Consider the following 22397-nt stretch of genomic DNA (forward strand, 5'->3'; position numbering starts at 1 on the left):
TTTACTCAGCCAGGACTAGAACTCGGGGCCCCGGGCCCCAGGCCCCAGCCCTTCACGACACCACAGAGGCGTCCCAGGGCCACGGCTGGTCCCCCGGGGCAGGCGGGGCTGCTGGACCGGGTGTGCGCTGGCGTCTGGAGGAGGAGGGAGGCCGAGGCAGCCTTTGGTGCCGGGATTGGTTTCCTGGGGCTGCTGTCACCACGTGCCACAAACTGGGTGGCTTCAAGCCACAGAAGTGCATTCCCGGGATCTGAATTCAGAGCATCTGCAGGGCCACGCCCCTCGGAACGCTCGAGGGGAGGACGCTTTTCTGTCCTACCAGCTTCTGATGGCCCCGGGTGTCCCCTGGCTGTGGCTGCTCGCTCCGATCTCGGCCTCCGCCTGCGCCTGTCTCCCACGGCCGCCTCCTCATCTGTCCCTGTGTCCCTGGTCCTGCTACAAGGACCGCAGTTGTCCTAATCCAGGATGGCCTCATCTTAATTCCATGTCAGTGACCCTAGGTCCAAAGAAGGTCTCATTTTGAGGTTCCAGCGGCCATGAATTTGGGAGTATGTCTCTCCGGCCACCGTGGCGCCTCTGTCGTGTTTAAGTGAAAACACCACCATGCGCTCTTGCCAAGCAAGCACCTCATGATGGCAAAGCCCTAGGTTCTGGGCCATGAAGAGGGGGTGTCTTGGGGCCCAGCTTTGGCGGGACAAGGACTTGAGGACCCGCCAGGGAGGTGTGCATAGAGAGGTGGCAGCCTCGCCCCCATGGGAGCAGCAACACAGCCCCAGCCCAGGCTGCAGTTGGCAGCATTCAGTCAGTCTACAGGCACTGATTGAACGCCTAACTGTGTGCCAGTCCCTGGGGGCAGCCACGAGCAAGACAGGTGAACCGCCCTGCCTCATTCTGGGGTGGGGGTGGGGGGTGGCCAGGAAACACCTGTGGCCACCAAGCACACGGGCAGGGCAGTGGAGAGAGGGCAGACGGGCGGGTGAGGTGGGGTCTGGCCTGGGCAGGGAGTCTCCATCTGCACCAAAACTTGAAGAGGAGGAGCCCACATGGGGGGCCTGCAGCCCCAATGCTCCAGGCGGAGCCCAGCAGGTGCGAAGGCCCTGGGGCAGGAGTGCAGCGGCGGGGTGGGGGGGTCAGCGAGGACCAGGCCAGGCAGGGCCCGTGCAGGAGGGGAATGGCCATGCATTCCCTGCTCAGCCTCTGGGAAAAACATTTTAGCAAGGGCCACGGTCAGGCTCTTGATGGTGGGTGATGGCTGGAGCCCGAGAGGTGGAGGCCAGGAGTCCCAGCTCTGTGGGGTGTGCCAAGTTAGGCAAGGCCACGCACTCTGTGGGCACACTTCGGAGGAGGGTTCAGGAGGGCCTGTCAGTGCGGAGTCCGGGCTGCTGGGCTGAGTTGAGAGGTGGCGGGGCCCGGTTCTACGGGAGGAGTTCTGCGATCGGCGGCGATGTCTGCGCGCGTGGGTAGGAGGGAAATGGTGTCACGGGTGCTGTTGTCTGCGTTAGGCCCACAGTGTCTCCCAGATGGGCCGTGCCTGTGAACCCCCGGGGATCTTGCTAAGATGCGGAGCCCGACTCAGTAGGTCTCGGGTGGGGCTGAGGATTCCGCATTTGTACCCAGCCCCAGGTGGGGACGGTGGGCTGGTGCACGGACTGCCCTGAGTGGCGAGGGAGGGACAGTCCCTCTGGGGCATTGCAGTGCCGCTGTGGCGCCCTCCCTCCCTGTACATGTCCTCGGTGAGCGCGGACCTGAAGGAAGGCAGTGCCGAATTGCGGTGCTGCCCTGCTGTGGGGCCGTGGGAGGTGGGCTTCCGTGAGCACCTTCCCGCAGGACCACACGGAGCGCGGCGCGAGTAGGGGCTCGGCGCGAGGCGGTCGGACCCCGGGCGTTCTCAGAGCCGCATTCTCCCTGTGACGCCGCCTGCCTCCCCTCCCACAGGTCCCAGGAGCTCCACCTGCGGCCAGAGTCCCACTCATACCTGCCCGAGCTGGGCAAGTCAGAGATGGAGTTCATTGAAAGCAAGCGCCCCCGGCTGGAGCTGCTGCCCGACCCCCTGCTGCGACCGTCACCCCTGCTGGCCGCGGGGCAGCCTGGGCGGTCCGAGGACCTCACCAAGGTAAGCCCGGGCCCCCAGCCGGGAGCTCCTCCGCTGCCTGAGCTGCTGCTGCTGGTTGGGCCAGGTGGGAGGTGGCGGGTGGGTGTGCAGGGAGGGCTAGCTTGGGCAGAGGCTTGGAGGTGGGCGAGCACTGGGTGCCCGGAGCTGGGTGGCAGGAGGAGGGCAGACAGCAGGTCTCTCTGGAGTTGCCTGAGCGTGGGAAGAAGTGGGGAAAGTGTTCCGCGGGGCCGAGCAGCAAGTGCAAAGGCCCTGGGGCAGGCACAGGCGTGTGGTCGGGGGCGGCTGGAGTAAGGGAGGGAGAGCTGAGAGGGGAGGGCCGGGGGCGCTGAGGAGCAGAGAGCTGCCCTCTGATGGGGGTCAGGACCGTCCTGTGGTCTATGTTCAGCTTTTAGCACATTCCGAGAGCTTCACTGAGGGTGGTGGCTTGGTTCTGTGCTTGCTTGGAACAGGGGGCTCAGTGACCCCTGCCTCCAGCCCTACATACCAGGCAGCCCCCTGGGCCTCGAACCCTGGCCTGTGAGGCGTTCAGTTCAGGGCTCTGCCAGGCCCCTGGGGCTTCTGGATTCTTAAGGGGCAGGGAGGGGAGACCCAGAGTTCCCCAGAGTGAGGTGGGCAAAGCTGGCTTAGCACTAAAGGGGTGGCGCTTGGTTAGGACATGGCCTGATCCCTAGAGCAACAAAGTCCCTTTCCACTGCCCAGGCTGGCTACTCCTCAGGGCGCCACGTGGCACCAGGCTGGCCGGGTCGAGTCTGCAGCCACCAGGCCTGAGGGACCATGGCTGAGCTTTGGGCAGGGGGAGCCAGACGACTTTAGGCTCGTCTGCCTCTCCACGTGGGGCTACCTGGCATTGCAGGTGGCCCCAGGCCTCACCGGGGCACTCACCCATCCCAGGGCCCTCCACCATCTGCCCTCAGGGGGCCCAGGCATGACTTCCACCACCCCCATCTCCACGGCTGTGCTGGCCTTGTGCGTCTCCGAGCCCCGTTTGTTCCTCGCCGATCTGGGGGCTTGTGTGCAGGGTGTCACCTGGTCATCTGCGTAGAGGGCTCGGCTGTGGGCCCCGTGCGTGGGAGCCACTTGGCACCCAGGAGCTTGCATGGGTGGTGGCCTGGCTGCAGGGCCACACTCGGCCTTCCGCTGGGGAGAGAGGGTGCCGCATGGATGTCCCTGGGACGTCCCTGGGGTGGGATTGGGCTGGGATGGCGGGGCACCCCTCCTGCTCTGCATGGCTGTGGCCCGCCATCTGCACACCTGCCAGGTGCCCTCAGGGTTGCCTGTTGGGCAGGGCAGGGAGGGGCTGGGGTGTCTGCGGGGGCGTTGGTTGGCTTGGCCTCCTGCTGCTGGGGCACCCCCCACACCCACTTCCCTCACCAAGTTGTCACAGGAAGGTGGTCAGTTACTGAACTCCCGAGAGCCTGCTCCGGAGCCTCCCGGGCGGACGCAGCCACGTCTTTGCTGCCACTCGGCCTCCCCCTTGGCTGCCTCCTCCCTGGCTGCCTCCTCCCTGGCTGCCTCCCTGTTCTCCTGCCCATCAGCAGATTCTGACATCTCTGCCCTAAGATATCCCAGTTCCAGCCTCCAGCCCACACCTGAGGCCACCTGAGCTCCTCATTGCTCGCTGGGAACGTTGCAGTGGCCTCCTCCCTGGCGGCCTCCCCCCTGGCGGCCTCCTCCCGGATCTCCCTGCTGGGCCTCCCTCTTTCCCCGTCAGTTTTTCCTCCAAGCAGCAGCCAGAGGGCTCTTGTAAAGGCAGACACCTGTGTCACCCGGGGGGTGTCCCCCCATGTGTCCCCCTGTGCTCCCAAACCATCCGTGGCTCTTGTCTGCAGCAGGAAAAAGCCAAAATTCCTTGTCATGGCCTGCAGGTCTGGCATGATCCAGCCCCATCACCTCCCTGAGCTCATCTCCCTGCAGTCCTCTCAACCTGTCAGGTACAGCCTCCCAGGCCACTCTGGAGTTCCACAAACACGCCAGGCACATTCCTGCCTGGGGGCTTTGTGCTGGCTCTGCCCTCGGCTGGCGCACCCACCCCTCAGGAGCGCCCCACCCCTAAGGCGCATTCCTCCTTCCCCGCCTCCTTCGAGTCGAGGCTGCCCCCCAGGGTCTGTGTGGCAGGGAGACCTGTGGCCAGCCCTGTGAGGACCCTCGAGGCCGCTCATGGCTGAGGCTGCAGCTCCGCCTCATCTTCCTGGGGTGTAGGATTCAACCACAGCATCCCTGGTGACGTGAACAGGGTCTCTGCGACTTGGGGCTTGGGCCCCTGCCCTTGAGTCTGGGGCTTCTCCTTCGGGCCCTGCCCCCTTGGGGACCCGAGCCAGCATCTCTGCCCCTACCCAGGCCCGCCCTTCCATCGCGTCCCTCCTGCCCCTCCTCCCTCCTTTCTCACCTCCATCTCCCTCCGACTTCCCTCCCTTTCTTTCCACCCAAACAGCCCCCCTGTCCTGCTCACTCTCCTTCACCCCCTGCTTCCTTCCTCTTGTCACCTGTCCCTGCTCATCCACGGCGGCTCCTGCCCTACCGCAGAGCTGCCCAGCTGCGCCCAGCCCGTCTGCGTCTGCCTGTGGCCATCTGTCCTTACTCACCCCTCCCCCACCTCAGAGCTACCCTCACCCACGGGTTCTGCCTGCCTCCCTCTCCCGCCAGCGGCCTGGCCCCTCCCACATCCATTCATCCCCCCATCTCCTTGCTTCCCCACCCCCCACCCCATCTGCCCCCGCTCCTTCCCCTTCTCCCCTGGAGTCCGGGGCCCTGTGAGCTGTCAGTTCATTGCAGAAACTCACATCCCACCGCCGGACAAGGGTACCTGGGGGTGCTTGGCCCGAGGCCCTCTTGGCTGGAGAGCGACGCTTCCCACGTGTGTGTGTCCAGCCTCGGGCCTGCCACGCCCCCAGTGCCCTGCACGGCCCATTGATTTTACTCCTCTTTCAAACAGAAAGTGGAACTCGACAGTGGCAGGGGGAGGCTGTGCAGAGATTAGGCACCTGTGGTATGCTGCCGTGGGAGTGCGCTGCCGTGGGAGTGGGCTGCCGTGGGAGTGCGCTGCCGTGGGAGCGGGCTGCCGTGGGAGTGCGCTGCCGTGGGAGTGGGCTGCCGTGGGAGTTTGTGGCTTTAGTAAAGCTCAGGGCAGCTCAGGGTGGAGGCGCTTTCTCTTTCCAGCTTCCACAGAGGACGCCGGTGGCAGGGCTGCTGGGGAGACCGCAGGCAGTGGCCCCAGAGGCTTCTGTCCCCCAGGGTCACTCAGCTGCCCAACCATGTCTGACTGCCCAGGCTGGGGTGGGGACCGTGGCCGGGTGGTGTCCTCATACTGTCGCGGCCGGGTGCCTGGCCAGCTGTGTGGCAGGCTCCTCCCTGCACGGCCCTGGGGCACCCGAAACTCCTTAGCAGCCTCTGGGCAAAGGCGATCCTCCTTCTGCAGCAGGAGTGGGGGTGGCGGTGGGCACTGGGAGCCAGGCAGGGGAGGGAGGTGGCCCACTCAGGCCTGCAGGGTCCCCTTCTCTGCCCGAGGAGGCCGATGGGATTGAATGGTGGACTTGGGGTAAGACAGGTCCTTTATCGGGAGGCTGGTGTGCAGGTGGCAAGAATGCTGACAGTGACGGCAGGTGACGTTCACTGAGTCACGCCGCGGCCAGCCTGTGTCATTCCCTGGTCTCTTCCCAGCCCCAGGAGGCTGGGTCGGTACCCGCTTTTGTAGAAGGCCCCAGCTGAGTGAGCCGAACGAGGGGGAACAGGATTCAGGCTCAGGCAGCTGGGAGTGCACCCCAGGCCTGCGTCCAGGCTGACCCGCTGCTCTGGGCCCCCTCTGGTCTCCCTGGCAGGTGCCCTCCTCCCTCTGCCCAGGACTCCCGTTAGCACTGGAAGCCGCTCTGTCCTCTGTTGTTGTTGTTATTGTCACAGAGGCAGGAGAGAGTTTTAGCTCAGCCTCCTGGGAGAGGCCTGGATGGATAGCAGGTCAGGGTGTGCGTGTGGTGTCTGTGTGTGTGTGTGTGTGTGTGTGTGTGTGTGTGTGCGCGCGCGCACGCGCGCGCGTGTGTCTGTGGTGTATCTGTGTGGTGTGTGTGTGTGCTGTGTGTGTGTGTGGTGTCTGTGTGGTGTATGTGTGCATGTGTGTGCAAGTGTGTGTGTCTGTGTGGTGTCTGTGTGTATCTTTGGTGTGTGTGTGTGTGTCTGTGGTGTGTGCGCGGGGTGTGTGTGTGTGTGTGTGCGCGCGTGTGTCTGTGGTGTATCTGTGTGGTGTGTGTGTGTGTGTGTGTGTGTATGTATAGGCAGCTCAGGGCCCAGTCTTGGAGGGTGACCAACCCGAGTGGGCTGTTGTCCCCCATGTGTGTGTTCTGTGTCTGCGCAGGGAGCAGGCCCTGGGGCTGTCTGCTGCCTGCCAGCCTCTCCAGCATGGCCGCGCCCTCGGGCCTGTGGGTTCGGACGGTCTCTGTCCCTTACCGCTGCTCTGCGGTTCTTTCTGCCTGCCTGGCTTTCCCCCGTGTCAGGAATCCCTCTGCCTGCGGTGCGCCCGCTGGGATGTCTCTTAGTCTCCGTGTCTGTCTCCGTCTGCGTCTCTGTCTCTCTGTCTCGTTCTCTGTGTCTCTGTCACCACGTGTCTGTCTTGCTGTCTATTTCTCTCTGTCTCTATCCGTGTCCGTTTCTGTTTCTCGACTTCTTTGTCTGTCTTTGTCTCTGTGTCTCTCTTTCTCCTCTCTGCTTGGACCACAAGGTGGGGGGTGTGACAGGGTTGGTGCTGGGGCCCAGCCAGCCTGGCCGCCGTAATTGCTCCGGGCTGTGAAGATATTTGGAAAGTGTGAGCAAGGGACCGTGCCTGGGAGAGTGTGCCCAGAAGCGTCTGCGTCTGCCGTGTGGAATTCGGCTGGGTGCCTGAGGCAGGAATTCGTTGGGATTTTTCTGTTCGCCCCTCTGCCCTGCCGCGTTCCTGTCTTCTGATGCTTCTCTGCCCCTCGGCTTCTGGAGTTCTGTGGCATCCAAGACTTCCTTGGGAATTCACCGAACTTTGTTTTGGGGACTTTAGAATTATCACAAATAGCACCATCTCTGAAAATCCCTAACGGGGACAGAAGCTCACATAACTGAAGTCCAGGTTTGTTAGCTTCAGGTACAGCTTGATCTGGGTGAAACGATGTCCTGAGAACCTGTCTGTTTTCATCTTGGCTCTGCCGTCTTTCATGGGGTCTTGGTGTGTTAGCAGGAAGGAAGCTGGTGACTCCAGGCGTTCCTCTTCCCAGGTTCAAGGCCAGCAAAAAGAGAGCAGTCTCCCACCTTCTCTCCACATTTCTAGCCCCAAACTGCTTTTGCTTCTCACCATGAGCGGGCCCGTGCCTGTCCTGGAAGCTGTCACTATGGCTGGAGTAGGGGGTAGACTGGGAGGGCATGCAGCTGGGCCCGATTTTTCCTGAGCTGGCTGAGGGGAGCTGCAGGGCTTTTCTGCTTTTGTGTCTTCGGTTTTGCATGATAGACTTTTCTCCTTCACATTGGCGTGAAGTTTCACAGCAGGGGCATCTGCTAAACAGTGCCAGCTGCGCCCTGGCAACTTGTGCGGGTGTATTAGTTTGTTGTTTTGCTTCCCTTGGCTTTGGTTGGGTGGGAAGGTGGACAGTCATCGCGACTGTGCCTGCAGGCCTGACCGCCAGGCTCCTGCAGCCCCCGATCCGGGAAACCTGGCACCGGGGAAGCGATCCTGGCAGCCCGGGTCTGCCTCTAATTTTTCAGTTGAGGGCTGGTTCACGTAAAAGTAACCATGTCAAAGTAACAGTTCATTGGCTTGTCGGACATTTACAGTGTTGTGCAGCTGTCACCTCTATCGAGTTCCAGAACATTCTCATCTCCCCAAAGGGAGAACTCCATACTAATCACTAATCAGTCGCTCCCTGTATTAGTCTGTTCTCACACTGAATAAACACATGCCCGAGACTGGGTAATTTATAATAGAAAAAGGTTTAACGGACTTACAGTTCAGCACGGCTGGGGAGGCCTCGGGAAACTTACAGTCCTGATGGAAGGCGAAGCAAACACGTCCGTCTTCACATGGCAGCAGCAAGGAGACGTGCGGAGCAATCGTGGGGAAAGGCCCTTACAAAACCGGGTCTCGTGAGAACTGTCCCGAGAACAGGATGTGGGGAAACCGCCCTCATGATTGAATGACCTCCCCTTGGCCTCTCCCACGACACGCGGGGATTATGGGAACTGCAGTTCAGGATGAGATTTGGGTGGGGACACAGCCAAGCCATATTACTCAGGATGAGATTTGGGTGGGGACACAGCCAAGCCGTATTACTCCTTACTACCCCTCCTCCTTTTTCCTGGCAAACACTCGTTGCTGTCGATCCGTATGGATTTGCCTCTTCTGGACATTTCATGTGCATGGAATCGTACACTCTGCAGCCTCTTATGTCTGGCTGCTTTCACTCAGCGGCCTGGGTCAGTGCTTCAATCCTTTAAAAAATAAAAAAGATGGGATCTTGCTATGTTGCCCAGGCTGGTCTTGAACTCCCGGGCTCAAGCACTCCTCCTGCCTCGGCCTCCATGCCTGGCCCTTCACGTGGCATTGTATGGATATGCCATGTTTTATTTATCTGTTTATCAGGTGATGGACTGACTTGTGCAGTTTTGCTGTGAATCAAAGCTAAACCCGAATATGGAAGAAGAACCTGTTAAAGACAACAGCTGTTGTCCGTGGAGAGTTTAAAGGAAGGAAGTTTCCAGCAGCTTTTCCAAGCGTCAAAAGTGGTTGCCAGCTGCCTCTTCTGCTCCTGGTGCTGCCCGTTAGCCCTGGGGATGGAAACTCACTTTTGGTTAATGTGGCTTTGGAGCATTATTCCCAGGTTGGATGAGTGGTTTGCTCCCACAGTTTTAGGGTGGCCCGGCCCCCAGAGCCCCCCTTCCACATCCTCGTCCTTGCTGGGTTTTCTCTCTTCTTGGTCCGGTTAGAAGCACGGAGATAGGATAGCAGAGATGTTTCTTGCCACTGGTAGTGCCGCCGGCTTCTGGGTGCCAATGCTTGCTGCTACAGTTTGTCTTAAGAACCTCAGGAAATGACATGGGCTGCAGAGAGAGACCAGCCAAGCCCCCGAGGTGGACCGCAATGAGGGGCTGGGTGGTGGCATTGGGACACGGGTCTGACGTCAGTTGGCACAGAAGGGGTGTTGGGCACTTGGGGCAGCAGAGCCAGCCTGTGCAAAGGCCTGGGGGTGCCAGATGCATGAGCTGTCCGTGGCTTGCTGTGGGTGGGGTCAGGCGCCTGTGGCCCTGTCTGCGCTCCTGCTGGGGAGCAGCGAACCCACACCCCTGGTACATGCACACACACTGCCGAGGCTTTTTCCGGGAACTTTTTCTCTTCCACACGTTTCTGCCTTTAATTTCTGGAGGTCCTGCACTCTGGGTCCCTGGAAGGGGTGCTGCTTTGGCGCTTAGGCTCAGCCCCGTGGTTCTGTGGGATGAACAGATGTGTGGCCGGGACCCCATTTCTGATGTGGGCACCCCTGCAGCCTCCCGCTTCCAGCACCTTCCAAGGTAGGGTGCTGAGTGCCTTCGGCATGTTGTCAGACAGTGATCCCACTTCCCACGGTGGTTGTGGCAGTTACATGGATTAAGACTTGTGAGTTGCTTAGAACAGGAGGCCAGCAAACTCCAGCAAGCTCCAAACCTGGCCCTCAGCCTGTTTTTGTAAATAAAGTTTTATTGGCAAACAGCCACGGCCATTCAGTGCCCATCATCTGTGGCTGCTTTTGCAATACAGTGGCAGGGGCAAGCAGAGGAGGCAGACCTCGTGGCCCTCAAAACTCGAGATGTTTTTACCATCTGGCCCTTTATAGGAAAGTGCAAGGGCCTCTGGCATCCAGGCTCCCGGTTTCCTCCTCTAATGGAGACGAAGCAGCAACCCTGTCTGAGGGCTGCTGTGGGGTCCGCTTCGTGGGGCGTGGGGAGCTCTGGGATGCGCTGAGTCCCCGGGGGAGGTGGCCTGAGGAGCAGGGAGGACTGCGTTGGGCGACTGAGGCATACGAGCGCTTGTCTGCATTTCTCCCGAGAAGTCCACACGTGTGGAGGGAGCCCCAGGTGGTCCAGGTGCCTGCTGTCCTTATCCCCACGTCTCAGACGGTAACAGAGGCCAGAGGCAAACCTGGTGTGACCCCAAGACTCCTGGCCCCTGTGGCCTTGCTGGGGCTCTATGGGTTGAGGGGAGGAAGGAGGCCCTGAGGATGGAGGAGTGGACAGAGGATGATGCCGCCTCTGCGAGTCCCGAGGTGGGGGCACCCGGTGGCCCCCGGGCTGCAGTTGTCCTGGGAATAATGCACCCTGTGTCCTCTGGGTGCAGCTGCCGCAGGGGCGGGGAGGTGGTGGCCTGGCGCTGCTCCGGGCCTCGTCTGCCAGCAGCTGCCGGCCTGGCCCTGAGGGTGGCACGGGGCGGGATCTGGGTTCCTGGAGCCCGGGTAGGGGGGACCATCCCAGCCAGCATTTATTGAGGCTCACGGCACGCCAGGCTCGGAGCCATTAACTCATTCAAGACTCGCAAGGACCTGGGAGGTGCGAACTGTTCTCCCCATTGCACAGATGAAGAAGCTGAGGCAGGGAGCGGCTGAATGATCTGCTTGAGGTCACGGAACTGTAGAGTGGCGCAGGGGGCTGGGATTTGAACCCAGGGCTGCACAGCGGGGACTGGTTTTTTTTTGTGTGACCTGATCCTGAGAATGCTGCCAGCACTGCCTGGGTGCAGCAGGCTGTAGCGGGTGGGGGGAAGGCGTCCGCCGACAACTGAATGCAGGCTGCCTTCGTCGTGAGCACGTTTTCATCAACAGCTGTATTTCACAAAGGGTAACTCCATGAAGAAAATCAGAACACACACGGGCAAACAAAAAGAAGAAAGGGAAAATACCCTCTTCTGCCCTGCTGCCTGGATCACTCCTGGTAGCTAATCTGTCGCCTGTCCTTGTGGCTTTTCCATGTGTTTGGGGTACATGTTGTCTGCAGAGCCGCGTGTGTGCTGGCTGCATGGTTCTGGGACCCGCGTGTTTGGGCTGTGCTTCAGGAACGGGTGTTTGCAGAGGGTCCGTAGAGACCAGGCCTTGGGGAAATGGAGGCTGTGGGTCTGGGTTCCTTGCGCTGGTGGGGAGCACACAGATGCAGTGAGTGCAGGAAGAGACGTGTGTGACGGGAACAGGGAGTTGGACTTCACAACTCAAGGAGAGGCCGGGAAACGGTCTGTGTAGCCGGAGTGTTTGAACTGCATCTGGAGGCTGTAAGGGACTCTGACCTTTGGAGAATGGGTAACGGCTGGGATGGGGATGGCATCCTTGAACAGGTGGGACTTTCCTGACAGCTGTCCAGTCCTCTGGGCCTGGAGTCAGGGACGGAAACTGGGGTGAACTGTGGAGGGGGCGTGTATTAGTCCACTTCATGCTGCTTGATAAAGACATACCCAAGACTGAGCAATTTAAAAAAGAAACAGGTTTAATTGGACAGTTCCATGTGGCTGTGGAGGGCTCACAGTCATGGCAGAAGGCAGGGAGGAGCAAGTCATGTCTTACATGGATGGCAGCAGGCAAAGAGTTAGCAGCTGTATCAGTCAGGATCCTCTAGAGGGGTAGAACTAACACCCCCCCCCCCCACACACACACACGAGAGTTTATTAAAGAGTATTTATTCACACGATCACAAGGTCTCACAAGAGGCCGTCTGCAAGCTGAGGAGCAAGGAAGCCAGTCCAAGTCCCAAAGCTGAAGACCTTGGAGTCCGGTGTTCAAGGTCGGGAAGCACCCGGCATGGGAGAAAGGTGTAGGCTGGGAGGCTGGGCCAGTCTCACCTTTTCACGTTCTTCTGCCTGCTTTGTATTTGCTGGCAGCTGATTAGATGGTGTCCACCCAGATTAAGGGTGGGTCTGCCTCCCCAGCTCACAGACACCCAGGATCACTACTTTGCATCCTTCAATCCAATCAAGTTGACACTCCGCATTAAACATCACAGGGCATTACGGACTAGGGGTATTCCCTGTGCTGACTCCATGCCCGTTTTTCTCTGCCACAGGACCGTAACCTGACTGGCAAGCTGGAACCGGTGTCTCCCCCCAGCCCCCCACATGCCGACCCTGAGCTAGAGCTGGTGCCTCCGCGGCTGTCCAAGGAGGAGCTGATCCAGAACATGGACCGCGTGGACCGAGAGATCACCATGGTGGAGCAGCAGATCTCTAAGCTGAAGAAGAAGCAGGTGTGAATGGGCAGGGGATGGGCAGTGTTGGCTGTGAGCCTCCATTCTAGCAGCAGTGATGGCGCTGTCACGACATACGCTAAGCAAGGCCCTTTCCAATTCCCAGGTGCTCACTGGTTTTTATGCCCTGTACGTTTATTGGACAGGAGCACCGTCCACAGAACTTTCTGCCATGATGGAAACACTGTATCTGCGATAGCCACGTTCCACTGTTGAGCATTTGAAATGTGCCTACTGCAACTGAGGAACGGAGTTTTAAATTTTGTTGAATATACACACTAAATGTGCCTTTCCATAGCCACACAGGCTGCGGCGTTAGGCAGCACGGGCATGCTGGGTGAGAGTTCAGGATTTCCAGCCAGGTCGTCCAGGTTCAGATCCTGTTTTTCCCAGCACCCGGCAGTGTGGGTGAGCAGTCCCTTCTCGGTGCTTCCCTTTCCTTATCTGCGATGTGGGGAAATAGCCCCGGCCTCCTGACTGCACCTCACCAGCCGTGTGGCCCCAGAACCTTCATATCTGGAGCCTCGGTTTCCTTGCCTGTAAAATGGACAGCTTATAGAAGAGGAAGCAAGACCTCAAGATTAAAAATAAATCTGCATTGTCACTGTTGAAACCACACAAAACACGAGAAAAATCTGATGTAAATATTTGTAACATTCTTTTTATAATTTTGTTTTGAGTATTTGGGTTAATATACAATTCCTTGATAATCTGCCTTTTCCCAGCTCTTCATGGTTCACTCCCTGGTATCATTCAGGTCTCTGCTCTGATGTCCCTGATACCAAGGGGCCACCCTCAGCTTTGTACAGGAAGATGTACCCCAACCCTCCTGTATTCTGGGTTCAGCCAATCCAGCCAATTCTAGCTGCTGCTGGTTTTTGTAAATAAAGTTTTATGGGCACAGCTACGACGACCTGTCTGTGTATCTCCATATGTGGCACAAAGCCATATTGGCAGAGTTAAGTCATCACAACAGAGACCTGTGTGGCCTGCAAAGTCAAAAATATTTGCTATTTAGGCCTTTAAAGAAAAGCTTTGGGCCGGGCACGGTGGCTCATGCCTGTAATCCCAGCACTTTGGGAGGCTGAGACTGGAGGATCACTTGAGCCCAGGAGTTTGAGACCAGCGTGGGCAACATAGTGAGACCCCGTCTCTACAAATAATTTAAAACATTAGCCAGGTGTGGCGGTGCATGTCTGTGGTCACAGCTACTCAGTCTGAGGCAGGAATGCCTGAGCCCAGGAGGTTTAGGCTGCATAAGCCGTGATCACACCACTGCACTCCACCCTGGGCGACAGAGTGAGACCCCATCTCACCAAAAAGAGAAATTTTGCCAGTTGCTGATCTGTCTCATCACCCCAGTGGTGGCTTCATTATTTGAATTAATATAGGCCCAGCTTCATTAGACAGTGGTCCTCTCCTTCTCTTCCTGTTAACTGCTGTGTTCTGAGCAGCATGGGGTACATAGTAGGTGCTCATTAAAAATAGTTGATTGAGTCATCGCCGCAGTGTCTTGGCCCCAGGGAGTGTGTAGACAAACAGGGAAGTAGGCTCATATCTAATGTGCTTCAGACAAGGAAGTGGGGGCTCCAAGGAGGATCAAGGGCTCATCCCAGCCACTGTGGGCCGGGCACGAAGGCTGGTGAGAGAAGGGTTCCAGGAAGAGGCACCGTGGGAGCTGGGAGAGCGTTGATTTCAAGGGGCCATCAGGGCTGTCACGTGGTTGGGGGAACCAGGATTTGGGGATAGTCCAGCTGCAGGGCCTAGTCCTTGAGACTGCCAGCTGTCCCAGGCTTCAGCAGGCAGTGGGTAGGTCTCATGATGGTGGTGCAGGCATCCCGAGAGGGCCAGACCCCAGCGGGGTGGGCAGACATTGCCAGGACCAGCCTGGCACTGCACCTTTAGGTCTCCAGTCCCGGCCCTGGGCAGGGTCTGAAGCTGCGGGGCTGGTGACTGCAGCTGGAAGCCAGGGGACCCCAGGCGGCCCTCAGTGGTTAGATTTTGGGTTTTTATTTGTTTCCCCCCTATATTCTACTTTGGCCTTTTTCAAAAGTGAAATTGTCAAACATGATCATTTTAAAGTGCACAGGTCAGTGGCGTTGAGCATATTCAGTGTCGTGCAGCCATCACCTCTGTCTGGGTCTAAGCCATTGCACCAGCCCCCAGGGAAGCCTCCCAGGGACTGAAGCAGCCACTCCCCTATTCTCTGTCTCCACGATTCACCTGTTCTAGACATGTCGTATACATCGGATCACACAGTATGCGTCCTGTTGCGTCTGGGTTCTTCCATGTAGCGTCCTGGTTTTGGGGTTCATCATGTTGTCTCTCGTCTCAGTCCTTCATTCCTTTTTATAGCTGAATCCTATTTCATTGTATGGAGATGCCACCTTTGTTTATTTCATTATCGGTGGCCATTTGGGCTGTGGCTGTTGTGAATCGCACTGCTGGTGAACATTCGTGTTTGCGTTTTTGTGGGTGTATACCTAGGCGCAGAATTATTGCGCACTGACTCTAGGTTTAATGTGCTGATGACTTTCCAAGCCGCCTTCCACGTCAGCTGCCCCGTTTTACATTCCGACCAGCAGTGTATGAAGGTTCCAGGTTTTCCGCATCCTCACCTTAGCGGGAGTTTTTCGATGCCCTTCCTGAAGCAACCACCAGGGGTCGCTATGGGACTGAGGCAGTTCCGCTCAGGTCTGCAGCCCCGGAGTCTGCAGAAGCCAGGACCCTGGGTTTTCTGGTTCTTTCTGCGTTCCCTTTTTGGCCGCCTTTTTGTGTTCATACTGATACGCCCCGCTGTCACGTGCGGGCTGTGTGAGCATCATAAGTGGAGCAGGCCGTGTTCTGATCTTACTTGCAATGCCCTGTCACATTGCAGAAGGTGGCACTGGCCTCCCATCTGACCTTGGGTCAGTGCCCGAAACCCTGTGGTCTTCAGCCACCCTCTTGCTGTGAAGCAGATGGCAGCATGATGGAATGCCCTTTCCAAGGGTGTTAGGAGGGGGTCCAGTATATGAATATATGAGGAGGGGATGATGGGGGTGATCAGGATGATGGGGAGATGAGATGATGGGGGATGGGGGTAATGGGGAGATGAGGGTGGGGGATGGGGATGATGGGGAGATGCGGATGATGGGGGATGCGGATGATGGGGAATGGGGATGATGGGGGATGGGGATGATGGGGGATGGGGATGATGGGAGGATGAGGATGATGATGGGGGTGATGATGATGGGGAGATGGGGATGATGGGAGATGGTGATGGGGAGATGAGGATGATGGGGGATGGGGATGATGGGGGGATGAGGATGATGATGGGGTGATGAGGGTGATGATGGGGAGATGAGGATGGGGGATGGGGATGATGGGGAGATGAGATGATGGGGGATGGGGATGATGGGGGATGGGGATGATGGGGGATGGGGATGATGATGGGGTGATGAGGGTGATGATGAGGAGATGGGGATGATGGAGGATGAGGATGATGGGAGATGGGGATGATGGGGAGATAAGGATGATGGGTGGGGGGATGAGGATGATGGGGGATGAGGATGATGGGGGATGAGGATGATGGGGGATGAGGATGATGGGGGATGAGGATGATGGGGGTGATGAGGGTGATGATGATGGGGGATGGGAATGATGGGGGGATAGAGATGATTATTGGGGTGTTGAGGGTGATGATGGTGGGGGATAGGGATTATGGGGGATGGGGATGATGGGGGATGGGAATGATGGGGGGATGAGGATGATGATGGGGTGATGAGGGTGATGATGATGGGGAGATGCGGATGATGGGGAGATGCGGATGATGGGGGATGGGAATGATGGGGAGATGAGGATGATGGGGGATGGGGATGATGGGGGATGGGAATGATGATGGGGGTGATGAAGGTGATGATGATGGGGAGATGGGGATGATGGGGGATGGTGATGATGGGGAGATGATGATGATGGGGGATGGGAATGATGAGATGAGGATGATGGGGGATGGGAATGATGGGGGGGATGAGGATGATGATGGGGTGATGAGGGTGATGATGATGGGGGATGGGGATGATGGGGGATGAGGATGATGGGGGGATGAGGGTGATGATGATGGAGGATGGGAATGATGGGGGATAGAGATGATTATTGGGGTGTTGAGGGTGATGGAGGATGAGGAGCTGTGTGTGCAGTGCTGTCTGTGTGCCCCGTACTGAGTACTTTGCAGGCATCATCAGTTCATTTCACCTTCACACCTGCACTCTAGGGTACTAAGTCATTTGTCTACATTTTCCAGATGAGGAAGGTGAGGCTCAGAGAAGTCCAGCAGCTTCTCAAGGCCACGCAGCTAGTAGGAGCAGGAGTCGGGTTCCAGTCCGCCCATTGCAGCCGCGGACTCTGCACAGCGTCTCCTGGCGCTGATGCTGCCCATGGGAACCGCAGTGCGTGGTAATGCCGGCTCGCAGAAGGCCCGACTGTGCCTGTCTGTGTCACTGACTCATTCAGTCTGCACCACAGTCAGAATGAGGACACGGCAATCAGCCTGCTTACAGATGGGGAAACTGAGGCCCAGTGGGGTGAGGCTGCTCGCCTGTGCTTCCCTAGCTGGCAAGTCACGGAGGCAGTATTTGAACCTGGCTTCGGAGCTTGGAGGCTGCAGCTGGCCCGGGAGCTGGGGCCTCTTTGGGGTGTGGAGTCCCTGGGGTGACTCACAGGAAATGGGTAGCAGCCTGACTTCCTGTGTGTGGCCGAGACCGGGGCTGCAGGGGGGCCTCCCCATGCCCTGGGGGCTGTAGCCCTCCTTCCGCCCGCCGGGGTGCTCACCCGGCACACTCTGCCTGTCCCCACAGCAACAGCTGGAGGAGGAGGCCGCCAAGCCGCCCGAGCCTGAGAAGCCAGTGTCGCCACCGCCCATCGAGTCAAAGCACCGCAGCCTGGTGCAGATCATCTACGACGAGAACCGGGTATGTGCCCCGCCCCCGCCTGCTGCCCCGGTGCTGGCCACAGGGCGCTTCCCAGGGGGCACCTTGAACCGGGCCTCAGTGTTCCCATCTGCGAAATGGGGAGGGTACCTCAACACCCTCTCCCCCAGAGACGTGTGGTTTATGAGTGGGCGGGGGAAGGTGGCCGGTGGAAAGCCAGCCTGGTGTGGCCTCTGAGCTGTTGTGCTCAGACACACAGATGGGACCGTGGCTGGCCAGCGGGATGCAACACAACACAGAGGCTTTGGGCTCCAGGAGAGCACCAGGGGCCAGCCGATGGCCAACGGGAAGGGGCCGCCACTGGAGGCACGTGTGCAGGAAATCCCTGTGAGGTCAAAGATAATGACGTTGTGACGGCAGCAGCGAGCGTTCGTGGAGCAGCGCCCCCGTCGGTCCTGGATGGCAGGTGCAGGCCTTGTTTCCATTTTCCTAAGGGCCAGAGGGGCTAAGTGCCTTGTCTAGAGTCACACGGCTAGGAAGCCTTGGACCTGGATTTGAACCTGTGGGCTGTCGGACCACAGGGCCTGAGTTCTCAGCACTGGCTTCCACTGACACTGTGCCCTGGAAGGCGCTTTTGAGATGGCTGAATCCCGGGGTCGGGAGCAGGCTGTGGGGGCCATGGAGATCTCACTGGGGCAGCAGCCAGGTATCGATAGGGGGTCTGGTCTTGGTGGAGGGGCTTGAGGTGTCCGGCGTCTCCAGGGGCTGGACCCGGAGGGCCTGTGCGCCTCCAAGGTGGAACCTTGTCTGGTGAGGTGGTGAGCTCCCCATCTTCCCACTCAAGCCAATACCAGCTGGGCTTCGATGATTTACAGTCGACTTTTTCCAGATGCACTTGGGACCTGTGGCTATTGATCCCCCCTCCCTTACTTTCTGGATGAGGAAACTGAGGCCCAGAGAGGGACTGGTCCTTGTGAAGTGTGACAGATGAGGAACCTCCTCTCCCTGTCTTGGCATCTCTGGTTTCCCTCCTGCTGGAGGCCCCAGCCACCCTTCCCAGCTGCCTCTTCTGTAATATCTTCCTTGGCCGATCAGCGCTCAGAGTTGAGATGGGGGTGGGGAGGCCTCTGGAGTCACGTTGCAGGTGCCTGTAGTGGCAGCCTGAGGCCGCAAATGACTGGATCAACCAGTTTGGCTATGCCTCCACCTCTAGAAACAGCAATGCCATGCAGAATGAGACCAGCCTGTTTGGGGCCTGGGAATGAGCTTGGGTCACTCTTCCACACCCTGGCCCCTCACCCCAAGCACCCCTAGTAACAGTCATAGAAGAGCCAGGGGGCCACATGTGCTTCAGCCAGGCATCCTGGGTTCAAATCTCATGTCTCCAACTTCCTGGCTCTGTGACCTGGAGCGTTTTACTTAAACCGCCCTGTGCCTCATGCTCCACAGCTTTAAAATGATGACAACGATAGCAGTGGCTAGTACAGTTGGTCTGGGGATGAAAGGGGCTAATGTCCTAGTGCCCTTAGGACAGACAGTGCTTTGCACCAAGAAATTGCCAGCTGGTGCTATTAATTGTCATTATCATAGCTGTCATTTCTTCTTGTGATTGTTTACCTTGTACATTGAATAGAATACTATTTGCATTTAATAGAACTACTATTATTCTCTCTACTTTGCTACCAAGAAACCAAAGCTCAGAGAGGGAAGGTGACTTCCCTGAGATTGCAGAGCAAGTGAGCTTCGAGCCTGGGACTCGGAGCCAAGATTGAGGTGGCTCCAGGAGCCCAAAGTGGAGGGGAGATGGGCAGGGCTCCTGAGAATGTCACCTCTGCCTGCTCTCTCTGATTCTTGGTGGAGAGCAGGCACAGTTCTCACCAGCAGCTGTGGAGGCCAAGTCAGTGGCCCTCTGCCTGGAGCTTCTCTTCCTGCAAGGCCTATACTGTCATTTCTATATTTGCTCAAATTCTTAGCAAGACCCGTTTCAACGCTCTGCTCTTCCTTCCCGTTTTCCTCCTTCGTGGCTTCTGATTCTCCGTAGCCCCTCTCCCCATGGGACGTGATTAATATTTTACTTGTTCTGTTTATTATGAATGGAAGCCCTGTGAGGGCAGGGATTTTATTCCCGCCCACTTTTACTTTCATTTGTATTTCCAGCATCTGAAACAGTGCTCAGCACACAGCAGATGCACATGAAGTAATTGTTGTGGACATGTCCAGGCGGCAGGAGGGGAGGGGAGATGGAGGCGAGTGGCCAGCTCTTGCCCGTGGAAGGGGCCTCTGGTTTGAGGGTGTGGGGGCTGGTGGGGGACCCTCCGCCTGCGCTGAGCTTCCGAGCCTCCAAAGCCTGCAGCCTGTTGTGTGGGGGGCCCCCAGCTGCCTTTGGCAGGAGCAGCCAGGACTTACTGCCCCTTGGGGGATCAGTAGGATTAAATTTTAATCCGCCTTCCTTCCCTGCTGGTTCCTGGAGAGATGGAGGACAAGGGTCTGTCTCTAAACGCCAAGCCAGCCGGAAAACGCAGCTTCCCCGCTGGGCAGGGCCTGCCTGGCAGTTCTGAGTGCCGGAGTCTGGCTCATTATCCATTCGGAGCACATTGGTGAGGCACCTGCTGAGCAAGGCTTTTCCTGCCTCCCGGGAGCTGCCTGCGTGGGCGGGGGCCAGGCAGGTGTGCACAGATGGTGGGGCAGCCGGCGGGGACTCTGCAGCCTGAGAGCAGGAGCAGGCGCGGTGGCCCCAGACTGGGAGGACAGAGCGTGACCTGGAGCGGGCACCGGGAAAGGCTTCTTGGAGGCAGCCAGTGGGCCGGAAGGAGGCATTTGAATGAGGGGCATGGCAAGTCCCAGAGAGGGGACTGGTGTCTCCTTTGACCTTCAAAGGTGGTGGGCATGAGGGTAGGAGCCTCTTGGTTCTGGGACAAGGAGCACACTTGGAATCTGGATAAAACACACAGGCAGGCAGCGCTAGCCAAGTGTGGATACACGGGAATGTTTGTGCAGCGCGGGCTGCTGGTGCTGTAGGAACTGAGGAGACTGGGAACAGTCAGGGTGGGCTTCATAGAGGAGACGGACCTTGAGCTAGGTCCACTGGGGAAACGTAGAAGCCTGTTCCAGTGGAGATGCCGATGGCTCATTCACATGGGGAAGAAGAGGCAGGATTGATGGAAGCAGCGACCTCCGGTTGCTGAGTAATTCGGACATCTAAGACTCCAGTCCTTGTCTTTGAGTTTAAGCATCTTAACGGGAACGTGTTTATACGGTGCGATTGGGACTCAGTGTACGGACAGTGTGGTAGGGACAGAGCAGGGCAGGGATGAGTGACGCCATCAGCAGTCACCGTGGACGTGAAGCAGTCAGCAGAGCCTGCCAGGGGTTTTGGCATATTGGATGCTCGTTGGCAGGGTCCAGCGTCAGACCCCCTGATGCAAGATTTTCAGAGCAGTGGTTCAGACCCCGTCCTGTGGCCCCGGCATCCTGGGCCAGGCCCCCACCCCTGGCCTCTGCCCAGCCACCTGGCCATCCTAACTGCCCCCAGGGCCCAGGGGTTCTTTCACATTGTCCGTTTCAGCCCCGTGAGGCTGCTGCACGCATCGCCTGCTTTTCCTGCTCATCACACACCCTGGAAGAGCTCTGCATGGGGCTCACGGGCGTGAGGCTGTTTTTCAGATGAGGAAGCTGAAGCTCAGGGTCGGCTGCTGCCCTGATGCACTGCTGCAGCCAGCGGAGGAGGGGCTTGGGTGCAGGGCTGGGGGCTTGGGACTTCTTAGGTGGGTAGGTGCTGCCCCCAATCTGCAGATGAGGAGGCCAGTATGGCCGAGAAGGGGCTAGGATGGGTCTTCCAGGTAGGGGAGTGGCCAGGGAGTGGTCAGTGTCAGGTCTGTTTCTCTGCTTTAGAGGAGAGCCGCATGTGGACATGTGTGGTTTGTGTGCCTGTGGGTGCATGTGTGCACGTGTGGGTAGATGCATGTGTGGTATGCCTGTTGGATACACGTGTGTATGTGTGTGGTATGTGTGTTGGATACACGTGTGTTGTGTGAGCATACACGTGTGCCTTTGAGGGGCTGTGTGAATGAATACTGAGTGAGAGTTGGCTTGTGTGGGACGCGCGTTGGTGATGTGTGCATCGATACAGCGCACCTCTGTATGCACGTACGTGTGTGTGTGTATGTGTACCTCTGGATGGCTGTGTGCACATGTGTGTTTGTGTGAGTCAGCATGTGGGGCCTGTGGTTATCTGCGCAGTGACACATCCATGCATACACATGTGGGTGTGGGTGTGCATGTGTGCAGGTGTGCCTGTGGGTGCTGTGTGCATATGTGAACACATTCCTCCGTGGATCGGCACATGTGGGGCATGTGTGTAGGTATTGGTGTGTCTGTGCCCCTGTGTGCATACACACGTTCATGTGGGTGCAGTTAGACTGTGTACGTGTATGTACAAATGGATGTGCATGAGATGGCGCGTGTGGGGCGGGTGTGTCGCCTCGTGTCCGCTTGGTGTGCGTGTGTGAGTGCGTGTGCGTGCCTTGGCGTGTGTGGACATGTGTGTTTGTCTTTGTGCATTTCTAGATCTTGGCACGTGCACTTGGTCATGTGGGTCTGGCGCTCCCGTGCACCCGTCTGCACAGGTGACCGAGAACTTGTGTGTCCCAGCACAGCTCCTGGGCTCTTTGGCAACAGGGAGACCTGGCCACACAGACCCTGGGTCCCTGCAGTAGGGCCATTGCTCGAGTGAGAACCTGCCCTGCCCCCTGGTTGCCTGGCGAGAGCCCCTCCAGGGGGTGGACGCCATGGTGAGCCGGGCCCTCATTGGCTTGGTCCCTGGTCCTCCTCTCCGAGCCTGGTGAGCTTGGGCAGTGGCTCTTCTCAGACTCAGCCACCTCCCCTCCGGCGTCAGCCCCCATCCCCTGCTGTCAGAGCGCGCTCTGAGGCCAGGCACGTGGGAGGTCATGGGGGCCGTCCGGTTTCAGTGGGATTGAGAAAGGCCTTTTCCCTTCTCCCCCCGGGTGGGGCTGAGTCCCCTGAATTCCAGCCTCCCAGCCGGCCCCAGGCCCTCCTCTACGCTGGAGCAGCCCCCGGGTTTCGCCACCACCGGGTAGAGTTGGTTCATCTCTAACTAGTGTGTCCTGGTGTTCCCTGCAAGCTGGGCCTTGGGCCCGCACGGGGAAGATGCAGGCAAG

General features: G+C 58.4%; 1 protein-coding gene across 32 annotated transcripts in view; it reads left to right on the forward strand.

Moving 5' to 3' along the window:
- The window catches only part of NCOR2 (nuclear receptor corepressor 2), a 243319-nt gene that overhangs the window by 86507 nt on the left and 134415 nt on the right, over positions 1 to 22397 (forward strand). For all 32 annotated transcript variants that reach the window (XM_074402040.1, XM_074402038.1, XM_074402057.1 and 29 more), the window contains 3 exons: positions 1936 to 2113; positions 12134 to 12313; positions 17149 to 17262. In XM_074402040.1, coding sequence (XP_074258141.1) covers positions 1936 to 2113; positions 12134 to 12313; positions 17149 to 17262 — 472 coding nt within the window. The remainder of the gene's footprint in view (positions 1 to 1935; positions 2114 to 12133; positions 12314 to 17148; positions 17263 to 22397) is intronic.

Source organism: Saimiri boliviensis, chromosome 7 (genome assembly GCF_048565385.1).
Source record: "Saimiri boliviensis isolate mSaiBol1 chromosome 7, mSaiBol1.pri, whole genome shotgun sequence".
Lineage (NCBI taxonomy): Eukaryota > Metazoa > Chordata > Mammalia > Primates > Cebidae > Saimiri > Saimiri boliviensis.